Source organism: Apteryx mantelli, chromosome 3, assembly GCF_036417845.1.
Source record: "Apteryx mantelli isolate bAptMan1 chromosome 3, bAptMan1.hap1, whole genome shotgun sequence".
Classification (NCBI taxonomy): Eukaryota; Metazoa; Chordata; class Aves; order Apterygiformes; family Apterygidae; genus Apteryx; species Apteryx mantelli.
The window spans coordinates 137,628,779-137,647,004 of NC_089980.1; the positions used below are offsets into that span (position 1 = coordinate 137,628,779).

At 39.8% G+C, this 18,226-nt stretch overlaps 1 protein-coding gene across 1 annotated transcript in view; it reads left to right on the forward strand.

Moving 5' to 3' along the window:
• Window positions 1-18,226, forward strand: part of KIF13B (kinesin family member 13B) — a 63,731-nt gene that overhangs the window by 30,972 nt on the left and 14,533 nt on the right. Inside the window, exons 22-32 of the mRNA XM_067294627.1 lie at window positions 6-105; window positions 439-565; window positions 2,140-2,195; window positions 3,596-3,720; window positions 4,900-5,076; window positions 6,740-6,832; window positions 7,786-7,938; window positions 8,895-8,972; window positions 9,656-9,709; window positions 15,579-15,696; window positions 16,625-16,761. Coding sequence (XP_067150728.1) covers window positions 6-105; window positions 439-565; window positions 2,140-2,195; window positions 3,596-3,720; window positions 4,900-5,076; window positions 6,740-6,832; window positions 7,786-7,938; window positions 8,895-8,972; window positions 9,656-9,709; window positions 15,579-15,696; window positions 16,625-16,761 — 1,218 coding nt within the window. The remainder of the gene's footprint in view (window positions 1-5; window positions 106-438; window positions 566-2,139; window positions 2,196-3,595; window positions 3,721-4,899; window positions 5,077-6,739; window positions 6,833-7,785; window positions 7,939-8,894; window positions 8,973-9,655; window positions 9,710-15,578; window positions 15,697-16,624; window positions 16,762-18,226) is intronic.

The following is an 18,226-nucleotide window of genomic DNA, read 5'->3' on the forward strand; positions in this document are numbered from 1 at the left end:
TACAGGATAGGGATTTGGAGAGGCTGCGTCGGAAATGGCTATGTGCCTTAACAAAGCGTCAGGAATATCTTGATCAGCAATTGCAAAAACTTGTTGGGAAACCTGGTAAGCAAATTATTATTAAGGCTAACGACAGTAATAGGTTGAGACACAGGTGCACACACTCCTTTTCTGTTATTATATTGTAAAATTTTAGACAGTGGGTTAATGGAGGATTGAATCTTTGAACTCACTAGTAATTTGCCTCCAGAGAAACTGGAGGTAGAGGCCTGTATAAAACCATTTGTCATTCCTGTACACTGACAGCGCGTTCTGTGTGTGCTGAGTACAGACCTGAGCAGAGTGGGGTTTATTCTATTGCAATGGTATATCATCAGCACGTGCTAAAGACGCTGAATAAGAAATGATCTCTGTCGTCCTGACATCCTACCTCTCCAGATAAAACAGAAGATGATGCAGATCGGGAGGCACAGCTTTTAGAGATGAGGCTAACCCTTACTGAAGAAAGAAATGCTGTCATGGTTCCTTCTGCTGGCAGTGGGATCCCTGGAGCTCCAGCAGAGTGGTAGGAACATACATTGCCATATACAAGAATGAATGTAAAAATGATGCATGGCCTGTTCCTGGCTTGAGTTGTTGCCATTTTTTAGTTTCTCTAATCTGGACTTCATATGCTGTATGAGCAAAGTTGTTAAAATTAGTGCTCTTGCTTAAATTATTTTATTAGATTGGGTATTTGAAATCCAGAAATGCTATTTAGTAAACTATACTATTATTGATCAGAGTGTAATTATGACCTTCTAAAGAAACGGAATCAATATTTATTACCACTGCACTTACCGTTAAAAAAAATTAGCTAATATGTTAATTACCTAGTTCATTCACTTAAAAGGCTGCTCCGTCATAATAAAACTGCATCTACAGGAGCATTTTGTTGTGCTCCTGGTTTAAGCACAAAGTCTGTTTAGTCAGCAAGTGTTGCATGTAATTTTATAAACATTAAAAATAGTAAATTATGCTAAACTGAGATTGCCATACTGTAGCAGCTGTGAATAACAACTGCAGATAAGGAAGCAAGGCTGTTTTGCTTCTAACCTCTTGTCTTCAGTTGCTCTCAACTTTCTGATTTTTTTTTTTTCTGAGCAAGCCTCTAGCAACATTTATTGATGGAATCAAGTGTCATGGAGTTCCAGGCTGAGGCTTGTTAAAACTGGTACTTCTGAAACATAGAAATGGCAAATACTTTGTCAGTGATACTTAAGCCAACTTTCACATTAAAGTATTTGAGTAGGTTTGAAAACAGTGCTCATTTAGGAAACCTGCTTTAAGGAAGAACCTGTTTTGAACACATTTGCACCAAAGGATGTGTTCAAACTGATTCAAGCACCTTATACATTACGTAAGACTCCAGCCTGCTCCTGTTCACCATAAAATTCAGTAGGTCCAAGCTGATGGTTGATGAGATGTCTACAGCCTTTCTACAGTTAAGGTTGCAGCAAGGTTTGTTTAAGAATGTTTTTCAGGCTTCATACTAGATTTTTAGTACAACTTTAATGTTGTGAGGCTTAAAAGTGCAAGGCCACGGAATATTTAACTTTAAAAACAAACAAAAAACCATCCATCTTGCTACTTCATCCACATTATGAAAGAGGCACCTTATATGACTGTTTTGATTGTTAAATGTGTGTGTTTAACAAGAAATAGTAACGACTGTGTAGTGTGGCAGCATCAGTGTTGGTTTAAAAACTTTAGTGCTGGATTTTCTGGCTCTAAATCCTCTCTTCACTGACATCACTAATGCAGAGGCTTTTGTGTTTAATAAATGTGCATGTCAGAGTAAATAAACTTAATTTTGCTATTAGCATTTTAGAGGGGAAAAAAAAACATTTCTGAAAGCAGAGATCAAAGAAAATAATAATTGTAAGAGAGCCGGTATAAAAGAAGTACCAATTTAGTTGACTCTCTCTGAATCTGCAACAGTAAATTAAAATAAAGCTGTTCGCCAAGGTTATCATTGGCCTGACCTACAATTGCAGCTGTACAGAATGTAATATACTGTGGACTTGTATCAGAAGGTACGTGTGCTGGGTAAATCTACGTTAGTTTAAATGCCACTATTGTCCCCATTTTACATTTTAGGACTCCAGTGCCTGGTATGGAAACTCACATTCCTGTTATTTTCCTTGACTTGAATGGTAAGTGGTTTTTAAAAGGACAGAGTGCTTTGAAACAAACTTTGTATAACCAATAACCTCATAGCATTTGAGCTAATAAGATGAAGAAATGCCTGGAATGACAGGTAGATTAATTTGAGACTGTACTTATTTCATTGGGACATATTGTTTAGTGTTTCAAAACGCACAGCATTACATATGGAATTAACCATACATTTTAATAATCACTATATTGTGCGGATATTTAATAAGTAAAAGAGAAATAGTAGAAGGAGTAAACCTGAGGGCTGAACAGCAAAAGCCAGTGTAAATGAAAAATAATCACAAGGTCTCACAAGGATATAGCACTGATGCTATATAATATCTTTATCAATGACTTCGAAGAAAATGTGCAGTCACTGGTAGTAATGTCTGTGTATCCCAAAAATGTGGCCTGATAAGCTCATGTTAGTTTTGCAGAGTGGTCTTCTGGCTTTCCTTAAACAGTGTTTGTTTTCATACATCCAAATACGAGGTCCAGTCTGAACAATGTGTTTAGCAGACTCTTTTACCAAAGATGAGAAATTATAGCCAAGAAATTGGCAACCCTGAGGAAAATCCAGGGGTCAGCAGTGGCTAATCAGCTGAACAAATCCTTCTTATGATGTTTCAAAGAGGGCTAAAACTTGCATTAGAAGCGTCAGGTAAGAGTGGGGAGGTGGCATTTTGCCTATCGCAGTGACGCCTTTGCTGCGATTACATTTATGGCTTATATATCAACGTGCTTTTTGAGATGCATGGAATGGCTTCAGAGAGGCGCTAGTTAGTAATTTATTAATAGTGAGAGACTCAAGCCAGAACAGGTTGAACTGCTTCTCAAAGACCAGATGAAGGATTTGTTTGATCACAGTCTAAAAGTACTGTATTTTTGCTTGCTCAATCTGCAGCTTATCTTTATTTTTAAAAAAAGGAAAAAAAAAAAGGAAAAGATACAAACTAATATCAAACAAGCAGTATACTTGGTATGATTGAGCAGTAGTGCTGATAATATCACTGTGGGCAAGGAGGGGACGTTCACACCTGGGGGAGAATCTTCTCTCCCCGTAGCCTCCTCTTTTCTCCCCGTAGCCTCTTACCTCCATCTCCAATATCCTATACAGTTGGTTGTAGCTAACTTGCCACCTGCTTCAGAAACAATTATGAGTTCCACAAAATAGAGGACTTTATAAGGCACATTTCAGTCTCCGCGTGCCCAAACATATGCGCACGCTTCCCGTATAGCACTGTATAACTAAAAACAGGAGTTTTTCTTATGCAAGTAGAGCGCAGGTATCCAAGCTGGCAGTTGGTGATGAAAATGTGAATTAATGACTCCTCAGATGTTCTTAACAAAGATAATTGCTTTGTGTCTCCTAACCTTCTTCATCCTCCTTTGATTCTAGCTGATGACTTCAGTTCCCAAGATAATCTCGATGACCCAGAAGCAGGTGGGTGGGATGCTACTCTTGTTGCAGAAGAGGAGGAGGAGTTCTTTGAACTGCAGATTGTAAAGCATCATGATAGTGAGGTAAGCAGAGATCCAGACTAGAATATTTAGCTCAGGAGTCTTTTAATTGTTCTCATGAGAAGACAAAATATCAAAGATGGCATATAGAAATATATAACACATCTCTTGTGTGGCTGATTTTTGTTTTCGAGGAGTTGAACCATGATTAAAAAAAAAAAAAAAAAGAAGAAAATTCAAGAATCTTCCTTCACCTAGACCCAGGTGTTACAAATGCTTGAAATTCTGAGTTTGTATTAAACTTAAACAAAAGCAAACAAAAAAACCCCCAAGCAAACTGGAATATGGAAGTCTACCGCTGGGAAGCCTAACAATCTTAACTGTGACTATGGATTAAGTTCTTTAACTGTGGGTGGTTGTATTCATTATGCCCCATTTTACAACGTAGCTCATAGTTTTATGGGGGTAGGGAGCTACTTTATTAGGCTGAGGTATTCATGTCACATATCTTGCTGTATATTGGTTTCTTTTAATTAAAACTTTTAGCTCTAAAATTGGTGGCTTGTTAATTCTTGCTGTTGGTTTTGGAATAATATCTGTGACTTTTTCCCCTTAAAATTTGCTCCTTACTGTGAAGCTTATTTCTTTTTAGTGTTCTTAGAGGAGCTTTATTCCTGATGATCTTTGGGTTTTTTGGTTGTTGGTTTTGTGGTTTTGTTTTAAAGCCTGGAAAGATTGCTACTAGGCTGTCTTTCTTACGACTTGAAAATAAGCCATATAAACCTTCTGCAATATTTATATTTTAACCTTCAAGAAAATTCCAGCTTTTGTTGTATTGCTACAACTGTTTCAGCAAACTCCTTTCTTAAATACTGAATGGATAGTTTTCATGTAGTGTAATGGAAGAACTTCATTGCAGTGTCTGTTGCTCTCTGGCTTATCTTAATAAATTAATAAAAATTAATAAAAGATCTTTCTTCAAGGTGAAATGTTCCAGAGTTTGAGCAAGTTGGCATTTTTAATCCCAACATCTTCATTTGGCAAACTAATGTTGATTTTTTTTTTTTTTATTTTTTAATGGCCTCTTCTAAAATGCAGGCATTTTTCTTCATAGGGAGTGAGCTGGAGAAGCTGGCTCTCAAAATTTATGTATTATGTATTTTTGTTAATTATGCTTAATTAATTACAGTTAATTATACTCCTAATTATGCTTATTAGAGGATACATTTTTTTCCTTTGCAGGTGAAAGCAGAAGCCTCGTGGGATTCCACAGTCCACGACTGTATCCAGCTCAGTAAAGGAACAGCCGCGGATGAACGAGTTTACCTTATTGTGAGAGCCACTGTCCAGCTCAGCCATCCTGCAGAAATGCAATTAGTGTTACGCAAACGCATCTGTGTTAACGTTTATGGCAGACAGGTATATCTTTTATAATCCTTCACGTTTTCACTCTGCCCCAGGTTTATCAGTGCTTCAAGGAGGGAAGGCTGTGATTTGTGAAATACGCCGCTGCTGTGTGCAATGTGCTGCTGCTATGACTCTTTCCTTGAAGCTACCTTCCGCTCTCCCTGAGCGAGAGAAATACATTAACTGCTTGCAGAGAGACTCCGAGATGACAAGTAATCTTTGTAGTATCTTCAGTATTGTGGATGACAATACAGCCTTTTTTTAAAGGCTCGTGTGTAACATGGAATATGAGAGATTATCTTTGTGTTTCAGTATTATTTGTGTTGACTGCTCAGTAATTGCTTTATTCCCGATCACTGAAAAGTGGAAAGAGTTAACGCTTCATGAGCTTGGAGTTCATATTTTGCAAAAATTGTGCATCAGAAGAAACCTGTGCATATCCCTATTCCTACAGTATGTTCCCACATTACTGATAACCATTTCTGTGTATATATATGTATCTAGGTATAAGCATTCACACTTGAGACCCAGATATTTAAGGGTAAGTAGCGATGGTTGGAGAAAGGGTTCCCTGTGTAATTCCTCAAAGTTAGTCACTTTGGTCCTTTGTATCTTCCAGTTGGCTTGTTCCCTTATGATACTGCATAGGTAAAAGCGGGATGTTTCACAACTGGAAAGCAGTTGTGATCCCCTTTGCAGCAGCAGGTCCTGAAAAATATTTTATTCTTGAGGAAGATGATGGGCAGACAGAGACTCTGTTCAGCATTGTGTCAAAATCCAGCTTCCCGTGGCAGTGATGGTGGCAGTGACGATGACAAAGCAGGAAGCCTGACCTGCTCTTCTGTTTGCCCACCTGTAGTTAAAATCTGGAGCAAGAGCAGAAGAGCTGTGGTCACACCCCAAAACCCTGTAGGCAGTTCTAGACGGCTTTTAATGTTAGAAATAAAAGAACTGCAGCTCTTGATGCCTTGGTTAAGCAAAAGCTTCTTCTGAGGAAGGGAACAGGGAATTTTTTGATCACGTAGCATGGGAAGAGCCTACTCAACGCATAAATTGAGCCTGCCAATAATTATAATTGTATTAAGTCTTCATCAATTCTGTTTCCTACAGATTTAGTCAACGATGCTTTCTAACTATTATCCAACGCATAATCTTCAGCTTTCTTGCTAGGTTTCTAAAAATCCTCATCGATAACCTTTCCTGGGTGTTTGTCTCAGCAGCATCTTTGAATGACTCATCTCTGCATTAATTCACCAGTCCAGTTCTTAACCCTGCAAGGCGCCAAGTCAGCATAAACAATGTCCATGCCCCCTTAAATCATTCTTCGTAACGATCTCTTTGGTCAAGAATTTAATGCCTCTTCTTGTCAATATTCAAGACGAGTCACCTAGGGCTCTACAAAAAAAAAAGTCTAGAACTAGCAAATGCTGCGTGCGCTAGTTAAGCGGTCACCTTGCAATGAGGGAAGTTAATCCTGTTCCTGCATGTGAAATACAGACAAGCAAATGATTTCTCTCTGAGCTAAAATCTTTGCATCCTGCAAACTCGTTGGCTAGTCTTTGGGTTTGAGCTTCTTCCTATGTAAACTGTATTTACTTCAGATGAAGTATGTTAAAACTTTTTTTTTTCTTAAAGCAAGAAATATTTTCCTTTTTTTTTTCTTTTTTTCCTGCAGGGCTTTGCACAGAGTTTCCTCAGAAGAATGTCTCACCGAAGTTCAATTCCTGGCTGTGGTGTCACTTTTGAGATAGTCTCCAATATTCCAGAGGTGAATAGGAATTCAAAATATCTGAAGTGGGTTAGGAATCTTTTTTGCTTGTTTTGAGCATGTTATCTCTTGCTGCTTCAAGCACAAACTATGGTTCTTAAGAAAGATTAAGAGAATTTCTTTACATGCTGCCTCATCAGTGTCACTGTATATTCTGTTGAGTGAGGATCTGTTTGCTTAAGTCCTCAAAGAAACATTTTAAAGAACCTTTTATTAGGGCTGTGGGAGGGGAGAGAAAAAGGGGGAGAAAAACGGGTAGATGAAGTGCCTGACTTGAAATTTAGATAACATGAAAATAGGTTTAAAAAAAAATTGCCTCCTTCTAAGTAATGTCTTGATTTAGCCCTTGATTTCTGAGCATGTTCATACTTTCCTTCGATGTTAATCCTTTCCTTCCAAACCGATGCTCTATCACTTGCACTTGCAAGCACTTGCAAAAACATTAACACGTGAAGAGCCGAAACCCTGGTTGCTGATACTGCCCGACTCCCTTTTGTTCCGCTGTACTTAGCGCTCTGTGCTGAAATGTTTCTGCAGCAGTGTTTTTAGTTGCAAGTTATTTAGAATTTTGTTTTCCTCACAGGATAAATAACATCCCAAATGTGTTTGAGTGCTTTTTAATTACAAAATATCTGAATGCAGTCCTTCGGTCAGTCAGTGGCAATGTCTCGCCGTGAGACTCTCAAAAGGCAAGAGCAGTAACCACGTACAGCCTGAGATGATGACTGCAACCGTGGTGGGAGCACCCATCCAGCGTGCGTTGCACAAGCTCCTTCAGTGCGGTTAGGCTTATATTCAGAAATCTCCAACAAGACGTCTGCATCTGCCCCTGAGCTGAAGGAAGAACGATGTTGAATCTCTCTTCCATGTTTTAAAAATGTCTTCTCTGCAGGACTGATGTGTGAGATTTTTCTTTTATTCAAAAACGAGGGCATTTCTTGTCTTTCTCCCAGGATGCACAAGGAGCTGAAGAGCGGGAAGCACTAGCCAGAATGGCAGCAAATGTTGAAGATGCAGCTTCAGCTGACTCTGAAGCCTATATTGAGAAATACCTGCGGAGCGTGCTGGCTGTGGAGAACATCCTCACCTTGGATCGTCTGCGCCAGGTCTGTTTTTAGGGCTGTAGTGGAACAGCAGAGAATACGCTTACTGAGAACACCGCGTGGCGATGGAAATGTTCTCATAAGCGCCTACAATGGCTTAAAAAAGAAAAAGGAAAAGACCACTTCACTTCGCTACATACCTCAGCTTTTCAAAGCGTGCCTGTGGCAAAAGTCCAAAGAAGCAAATGTGCAGGCGTAGATCTCTTTACAGAGATGTTCTCATTCAGCTGCCTGCGATACGGATGGGACTGGAAGCTTTATATTAAATGCACTGTCTATTGTGGGGTCCTCAGTTTGTTTTTAAGACTGTGCCTTGCTAATTATGGTTAGAGTTCTTGTTTCTAGCTCTGGGTTAGGAGCTCTTGTCATTTTGCACATATTCTGCCATGGACAAACCAAACCTGTTCTGTCAGTAAAGACAATGGTGATTGGGTTAATCCTAAGAACTGTAACTTGATCTGTTTACCAGGAAAAACACAGGAGAGGGAAACATTTATTGAAAATTGTTCTTCTGGATATTAATTATGCAAGCACAAAAGAAAGTTATGCAAAACAAGCCAGAGTATGTGCCTACCCACTATAAATTAATGGCGAAGTGCGATGCACTCTAAGTATTGAAAGCAAGTTCCCTGTCATGTGTAATTAGTTTAAAGGATTAAAATAAGAGCTCAGCTAGGAAAAGGAGTCTAAGTCTTTGCATCTGTGACAGTCGTGTCATGGATTGAGAACCAGCTGTAAAATCCTACCTGCGTCAATCAGCAAAACACTAGATGTTAAAACTTGTCCACTCTTAGGCTTGTAACTCTGTTATGTGCGATTTTAGATTATAGTGCACCTTTGAGACAGAAGCCTGTGCAAAAGGCTGTTTAGAAACATTTTTCATATATAGACTGAACTACCCTGGGATAATTGGAGTTGGAATTTCTTTTTTTTTTTTTTTCTTTTTGTGTGGTTGGCAGGAAGTTGCTGTAAAGGAGCAGCTAATGGGAAAAGGAAAACTCTACCGCAGGAGCCTGAGCTCTCCCAATGTGAATCGGGTGAGTATTCAGTGCTGGTATCTACAGGGCGATGAGGGCAGCAAGTCCAGCCTTTCCGTTACAGGTCCCTAGAATGCCAGAGTCGCAGAGCACAGCAATGAATTTCCTTTGGCTTGATCCTTCTATTTGTGCTGTTTATGAGCATGTAAATTGCTAAGCGGAGGCAAAACCTGCAAATGTGAATCCTTTCACCATACGGGCTAGTATGCTTAAAGCACGCTGGCATCCACACAATCCAGACCATCTGAAAAAGCAGTGTAAAAGGAACTCCTGCAGTTTTTTCTGAACACTGGAGGTGTTTCATTTACATACCAAGTTGAAGATTTTTTCATCTTCCCTAGAAGATTTGAAAGCAAATTACAAGTATTTAATGAGTTAAACTTTGTAACAGCCTCATAGGGACATTATCTTTTCCTGTTTAGAGCCTAGGAAAAATGAGACACTTTATTGCCCAAAATTTGGAATCAAATGCTTTGGTGGAACTAGTAATGAAAACTTTTTGCCAAACGCTGGCTCCTTTGCAGTCAGTAGCCAGGATTTCACCTTATGTCTCTTGGCTTTCAGTTCTGCTTTAACTGCAAGACGGTGTCTTTTCACCCTTCTTTGTTTTTGTCAAAAGGTATACGTTTATCAGTCGTTTAAGCTATGTTAAGAAATAATTCTGCATGCCTTAACCATTTCAGCTTTCTGGAAGCCGCCAAGATTTAGCTCCCCCCTATAACCTGAGCAGTAACCGGGTGAGTATCTGAAACTCTCCTGAGAAATATTCTCTAGAAGAAATACAGCCACAGCGACTGCATTATGCCAGTCTTGGGCATATAACAAGAAATAGCTGTAAAAGATGGGGTGCACCCTCGTGCTCTTTACGTCCTCGGGGCCATTCCTGGGACATGGTGGCTTTGGCCATGCAACACTAGCTCTCCCTGGGAAGGCTCCCAGGCCTCCTTCCCATCTTTAGCGCTGCTGCCGCCTGCTATGCGACGTACAGCAGCAGACCAGATTATACGTAGCCGTGCATTACATGGGAGAGCGTTTGTCAGGGAAAATTTTCTCATTGTCACTGCTTCAAAGCTCTGCCAAAGCTTTTACCTGGTCGGATGCAAACCTTTCGGGTAAGGAACAAATTTGGGCTCACATGTAAGTCCAGGTCCACCTTAAGGATAGAGTAGAGACCAGTGCAGTGAGTCTCTGACCTTCACAAGGGAAACCAGCAGTCTTAAGCTTGAGAAACCCCATTACGCTCTATAAAAATAACAGTACAGATCAAAAGTATTTCTTTAAAAAGAGAAAGATTAAATTTAAACTTATTTTCCAAAGCCTAGATAAACTGAAGTGCCTTCTCCTGATAGATATTCTGCCCAGCATGCATGTAGTCATTTTAAAAGGGAGAATCTGATGGTGACAAGGCATTTTAATGCATAATGCAGTTGCATGGAATAATAGAATTTTGATGCAGTGCTCTAGCATTGGTTGCTAAATATGCTACATTTGATCCATGTGGAGAATGCTAAAATATGTGCAGGTAATAAAGTGCTTATAGCAAGTTGTATACAGAGAGAACTGTGGAATGTTTCAATATTATAGTTTTTATCTCAAAAATTGAAGATCTGAGTTCTTAATGATTTTTTTTATTTTTGTTTTTTTCTCCCTTCCCTTTAATAATTTCCCTCATTGCATGTTTCAGAGTCCAAAGGTCCCGGCAGAGGTAATGCATTAGGTCCACCTAATGAGTGAGATAATCATCTTATCTCACTATAAAGTTTATTTTGCTCACTTAAACGCTTTTACTTCCTGCTTTAAAGATGCTGCTGTTGGTGTCTCATTTGCATAGTACATGGCAAATGAGTTTTTCCATTGAAAAGCCTGTCATTAAAGCAGTATGAAACTGGTACAGATGAGAGAACATTCTCCATCTTGGGTGCATCTTGTAGCTTGTTACAGAGCTGTAGCTATTTAGATACCGTGTTTCACAGTTCTGTGGACATATAAACGTGATAGGGTGCAGTATTTCGCAAATGACCCCATCTCAGGTGAAAAAACAGATGGACACAGAAAGCAAGCAAATATGTGCCAGCCATGTATACATCAGCTTGGAGATCAGATAAACATTGAGAGCTGCTTCCATGTCTTTCCTCTGGCTTTAAGGCTTCCATCAGATAGCTAAGCATTAACAACTTTTGATTTCTGGGAAAGAGTGAATTTAAATTAATAGAGGGCCAGTGGAAAAGACGTTTATCCTTTGTATCGTGTTCACGCTCTCAGAGGAATGGTTGTCCCTCTGGTTGTACCAGGCTTTGGTTAATTGCAATTAATTGGTAGTGGTTTGCATGGGGTTTTTGCAGCTCTTTGGTATAACCACTGACAAGCACGCTGTACTGCTGTAAGATGGGGCTGGAATTGTGTAGCTTACCTCCTTGCTTGCGGCGTGCTTAATTTCAAAGCGCTTGCTACTAGGACAGTAAAGGGGATGGGAGTGCAAACTCCCCCATTAGAGATTTCCGGTTTCAGATGGGCACCTGGTTGAGGTTTTTTATATGGAGATAAATGGAAGTTTTTGTAATCACTAGGAAATGCTACAAAAATTCATAAATGTTCCTGTAGCGCACAGACATCGTAAAGCCAGACTGGTGATATCAATCCTATCTATTTTAGCATAAGGAATCCAACAACAGCCTCACGTGCTGGGTTTCGGCTAAGTTAGTTGTCTTTGTAACTTGGAGAGGAATTCAATGAGTATGTAAAAGTAAGAAGTCTTCTGCAGTGTTGATGAATTATTATTTTACCAGGAATTTGGTTTTGCTTACCAGTGACTATAGTAAACTAATTTCAAGCAAGTGGTTTATTGTAGCGTAAGAAACATCAGTCACAGGATAGTAATTGCATCCTGAATTGTATGCAGAACTTATCTGTCAAGCCTGTATACTTTAATGTTAGGAGAAGCCCTTGATACTTTTTCAGGATCTTCCTCTCCTTAACTTTTATTCCATTACTTCATTTCCCTCTTTAATTTTAATCTCATTATTCCTTGTTTTGCAGCTGTCTCTACCATGGATTTTTGGGTTGGTAGGATGGTTCTTGAGTCTCATTCCTGTATATATGTAAAGGACCATTCATACTATTAAAGTTATCAATACGGACTATACTTTGATTTTTAGCCCTACGAATTGCCAGGAATCATTCCCCTGCAAACAAAGAATATAAAACAAGTTAGAATAAAAAGGAAGGGTGGTGTCAGTGCAACTAAAATAGACAGATCAGAAAGTTTCCAGAATCAGGACCTAGACTTCATAGCAATGCAGCAAGAGTTGTCTCTTTGTTACTAAACGCATGGATGAGCGGTGACATTCTCATCTGAAGAGCTGGAAAAGTCGTTCTCCTGGACTGGAGATGAGAAGTGGGTTTGGCACATTTTTGAAGAACGCTAAAGATTATCTCTGTGTACTGACGCCAGAGGCCTAAAGACAGCTTTGTAGCAGAGAGCTTCTAAAGAGCAAGCCAGCTCTGATTTTTTCTTTTTTTTTTCTTTTTTTTTTTTTTAATAATGACTCACAAGCTTAAGCTACCTAACTGGACAAGAAAGCAGGGAGATGCCTTCTAAATTAGCTTCAGAACACAGTGTTACACTTGTCTCTTATTAGGTTAACAGAACTGTATGTGGTCTTACCTCTGAGTTTTATTTGCTTGCTTAAATGAGGACAAGCCAATTCTTACTCCTGTTATCACTACAGATATGATGTGGTTATGGGAGAGTGAGATGAATTCTGTTTCATCTTGCACATCAGCACGAGTGTCAAGTGAGGTGGCAGTACAGCATCTCTTGGGGGTGATTTAAGATACAGAGCTGGATTTTCACATTCCAGGCTGCTTGCACTGAAAGTTTAAAAATTCAGTGGACTTACAAATTGGATAAATTAGATGCACAAAGAATGGAAGGCACCTCTGACCTGTTTTACAGGTGTTCTTCTGCCTATAATCACAATGAAAAATTTCACAGTTTGTTCTTAGAATACCTTGACATAATAGCTATGCTGTCTTTGACAGTTGTCTTTCCTTTCTGAAGTGCCTAACAGTTTGTAGCTCAAAAGCTTTGTATCCAAAAGCCATGTAAGAGGACAATATTGTGCAACTTAACCTTCAGGTTTTACTGGGAACCAGAGGTTTTTCACCAAATTGGTACCGTGTAGATCAATGGAAATAACCTCACTTTCTGGCTCACTAGAACAGTGAGGAACTAAGGAACTTTGGCTGAAAAAGAAACCTTCAGAAGAGCTTTTTTGCTCTTCCATGTTTCTTTTGCTTAACCTCATGTCAACTTCTCCCAGACTGACATCAGTACCAGACCCTAAGGCAACAAAATCAAATGGTATTTCATCATTCTTTGAGTCATGTGACTGCATCCCACCAAATATTCCTCTACTTTCTTTAAACTTCTTCAGCACCGCTGAGCTGGGGTATCCAAAGAAGACAGAATTGCATGGAGATATTTTCCTCATCTGGATATAATATGAACTCTTTTCTCACATTTTATTTTCCTCCTGCAAACTAATCCATCAGCGGGAGTCAGAGGAGACTTCAGTCCACCTACTGAAAGGGGAAGACAGATTGATCATAGCCCAAAGTCTTTGGATGTTTCCATGCTGCCTCAAAAGGTCTACTGCAGAGCATGAAATAGTCAAAATGGCAGGATAAGAAGGGCTTCAGGTATGAGTAGAACAGTTCAGTCATCCACACTGATAAAGCAGGAAGCTTTTAAGAAGGGCTTAAACCCCAAAGGCATCAAAAATACAAGACTAAACAAAGTCCTGGTGATACTGTTACTCCGAGCCTGGGTTACACCAGTTTTGACTTTCAGGGTGGCTGCTTCCAGTCAGCTCACTCTTTAGATCTCCAGAATGCTACTTCACAGAAACGGAGCCTGTTGTCTCTGTATCTAATCAGATGGTCGTTAGCTGGTTCCGATCTGAAGACAGGTGCTGCTCAGCAAAACTGCAGTTTACTTGTTATTCAAAGCAGGACTGCTTCTATGGGACTAACTTATAGATCCAAATGGAAACGATTTTTGCTCTGGGCTGCTCAGTGTGACCTTCAACCCGTTGGAGAAATCTATTCCTCCTATCCTGGCTTATTTATTACCTGTGAAACATTCAGGACTTCGAATTACAGTTAAGATTAGTTTAGCTGCCTGTCATTTTCCTGTTCAAGGTCAGATTATTTCCTTGCATCCAACAGTGTGAAGCTTCTTGAAAAGGTACCTCCCTCCTCAAAGGGAAATACATAAAACTTGTTGTCTGGTACCTAGCAGATCTGTCCACCTTTTGACTCCTTATCACCATGTTCACTGTGCCATCGCATTGTCAAAGCATTTCTGTTTCTGTTACCTCTTTTAAAAGTACGGGCAAGGTTCAGATATAGATAGAAATAATACAGACAAATACAGATATCATACAGAATTTGGACAAATAAAGTGCACTTGACCATAGCCTAAATTTTACCAGAAGTGGGATCAGACTTCAGTTTGTACTGGTTTATCTGCCTTACCACCATCGTGTCTTCACAACCTCTGCTTGTGGAACAGTGAAACCTTCCAAGCTTGTAGTCTTGAGGGCGCTCTGCTTACCCGAACAGGACAGAGCTTTTCCACAAGACGTCAGGACTATTTGTGGCATTTGAGGCCAGGCTGTTTTGACACATAGACTCTGTAAATAGATATAGGATTGCATTAAGATCTCCTATAAATTAAGTAAATTAGCTCCATGTAGCTAATTGTGTAGCCACACTGGTCTGAAAAGAGATCATACCCCTCACACGGGTTGGATACCTACCTCTCGGGGGATCCATTTAGTCGGAATCCATCTAGAGAGTCATGGGAGCTGTGGGAAGGAAGGTAGCCTGCTGCCTTCTCTGTTGGTTTTACGACCTCATCTGTACTCATGCTCTTGCAGATCTGAAAAGCATGCATTTCGTCTCCATTAACCATGTCAAAACTCTAACCTCTCTTTGCTTGATCTCCTTGACCCTTGGTATCTGCTACTTGTTGTCATGTATTCCGTCTCTCTTCCCGTCTCTTAAAAAGAAACGGAGCTACCACAGTTTGTTTCTTCTTCATCTGGTCAGCTTGTCCATTATCTGATCCTAGGCCCCAACATCCAGCTTTTAGGTCTAAGATCATATTTCTTTTCTTGTTTGGAGCTCTGCGTGTCCTTACCCCTTTTCTCCTACACTATCTACATCCAGACTTCACCGACGACTACTTCCTGATCAGATACACAAAATATTTAGGGCTTTGGGGCAGACAGTGCTATTTTGTTTTCACCTGGTTATAAGGTACTCAACTTCCAGAATACAGCTGCGCAATTGAGTGAAATATTGTAGACTTGTAAATATAGATTTTTTTTCTGTGTCTTAATGCTGATGGGAGCTGAGGGTGCTTATCTTTGCAGGATTGGGTCTTTCAACTATAAGTGCCTCAGGGGAAGGGTCTTTCCTCAGCTCTGCGCATTGTGAACTTTGCAAAGCGGCTGTGCAAGATGGCATGGTGTATAAATATGGCTGTACTCGTGCTAGTGTGCTAACTTTGAAAAATTCAACCTTTTTTTCCCCCCCTAGGGTCGATGGGAGAGCCAGCAAGATGTATCCCAAGGTGCCGCAAATTCCAGTAGAGGCATTAGTCCATCTCGTACCTCTCTGCCAGGCTCTGTGCAGCAGAATCACTCTCCTGATCCAGGTAAGGGCTTTCCTGAAGCTCAGCCAGCTCCAGTGAAAATGGAACGAAATCGCCCTCGCTCCTGAATGGCTCTGCAGAGCAGAGCAATTTCCTTTCCAAAGCAACGTCTGCGCAGTTCCCTTTCTGCGCTCTTTACTGTGTGAACGTATAGCAGTCATGACTAAGCTTGCGCTGTCTGCCTGCCTACTGTAGATAGCCTTTACTTTAAATCGGATACTAGTTCTGCAAAGTGGTAAGTGCCAAGTGTTGAGAGTTGTCTTTGATTTCTGAAAAGGCAGTCTTTCTCTCAGAAGCTTAATTTCTAACCAAAAGTTAGCTGGGCTCATAATGTGTCATCCGTTACCTGAGTGAAACAGTGAAGACAACAAGGCTACTAGTGTTTCAGAAAATAACCAGCACTGGAATTGGATGAATATTTTGCAGTTGGTTGCACCTACTGTATATGGTGTTTTCTCAAGGGAGAGTAGAGTAGAAAAACAGTGTGAGAGAAGTTGAATGTGCCTACTTTTTTTTTTTAAAACATGGATTTTCTCATCTTCTACTTCTAGGAGGTTTTGTAAATGCCATTAAAACTGTGTTGTATGGCCATCCTTTTTCAATTTTCTTTCTAGAGTATTTCTGCTTCTGCAAATTATAAAGCATTTATGCTTCCAATTGCAAACAAGAAGCTTTTTTAACACCAAGTGGCGAATTTTTTTTCTGTATTCTGCCCAGGAGTATACTGTGGCCACGGATTAAAACTTACCCAAATTCCTATATCCCTTTCAAGGAAGGGGCAAGCACTAAGAGTTTTTCCTTTGCCAATGCTTTGACCACTGGATGATGTCCTCTTAAAGTTTGACCAAAGTGATAACAGTTTTCTTCATTTTTTTTTCTCCCCCCCCCCCGACCCAAAACCATAACTAATGTCATCTTTCAACTTTTCCAGCAGGTCTTAGTAGCCTTGCTGCTTCCTACCTGAATCCTGTAAAATCCTTCGTGCCTCAGATGCCAAAGCTCCTGAAGTCTCTCTTTCCCATTAGAGATGAGAAGAAGGGCAGGCAGACCTCTCCTCTTGCACAGCAGGTAAAAAATTAAATCAAACAGGCTATGCAGTAATACTGGTGAGTGCTGTTAGACTTGCTGGCAAAGTGCTATTTTATATGTTGCTGCAGTGCAAACCAAGCTTTTAGTCACAGTAAAGCCTTGTGATGCATTTCCCCTCCATCCTGTCCAGAGATAGTGGAGCTGTTTAAACTTATTGATACACTCAGCCCGCTTGGCTTTTTAAAAGTGCCAAGTGTACTACCAGCGTGATTTATGGTAATACCGCTTGCAGCAACAATAGTAAAATTTATGAAGTGCACTTAGTGTTGTTTGTGTAATGCCAAGTGGAAAATGTAATTCTATTTTTAATTCTTGATTTCATTTACCATCCCCCTCCAGCTCATGTCACCTTTTTCTGTCTTTTGCTCTGTACTCCGGGCAGTTGGTTTTGTTTCTTCTCCTGTCTAGTCCACGTGCCAGAGAAGCATTATATTTTTTGGATGCTGTGATGCGAAACATCTGCTCCAAATGTGGCTTCTGTGCTCTGAATGGCAGCTAATGAATGGTCGAGCAGACTAGAAAACACTGCTCTTTTAACGGAAGCAAACAGATGAAATGCAGAATCCCATTATATTTAAAATTCCCTTCTTTATATGAGAGGCTGTAGTTTATTTATAAAGGAATAGCCCTCCATAGTGTAAGTCTGGAAAAAAAAGAAGTTATGAAGATAAATCTGGAGCCAGATCTCGTTTGTTAAAATTTGTGTAAGTCCATTTGGTCCGTGTTTTGTTTGCACATCCAGCTAACTCTACTCTGTTCTTGTTCACCAGTCTGGAGCTTAGAAAGCACCTTACGTGTTGATGTAGACCTTTCTTAACTCTTCACATGCAGAGAAATATTTTAAAGGATGTCCTTCTAGAAAAATCTAACATCCTCAAACAACTATTTTTTATGGTTGGATCCAGACATTCTGTTCAGTTGTTTGCTACAACTAAACCTGCCATTACAAGAACCTCTGTGGATTACTAGGAGTCATTTCGTTATGGTAGAAGCACAGTGATTATATTTAAAAACAACAACAACAACAACAAAAACATAAATGCATTAAAACTTAAATATTGGGTTTTTTTAAATAACTTATAACAGACCTAGCACAAATAAAAATATGACAGGTTTAAAATATTTTTAAATTGAGTGTGGTTTTGTTCTCCACACAGTAATAAAATGAGCAAGGTTTACTCTCAAATCTTCCCCTATTTAATGCTTTACTTTTTCATGTTACCTTTCACTTACAACAGCCTTAGTGTTGAGACCGGAACGGTGTTACTTTACTCACCCATAAAATTGAGATAACTAAAATTAAGGCAGTGGTTTTCTTTAAAGGTATTTGGGTATTGGAAGATGCAAATAGGTGCTCTTTACAATTGCAGTGAGAGCCTTTCACAACTTCTTGAATTCTCGCTGAATCAGAGCGCTGAGATTAGCAACGAGGCCTAATTTCCTG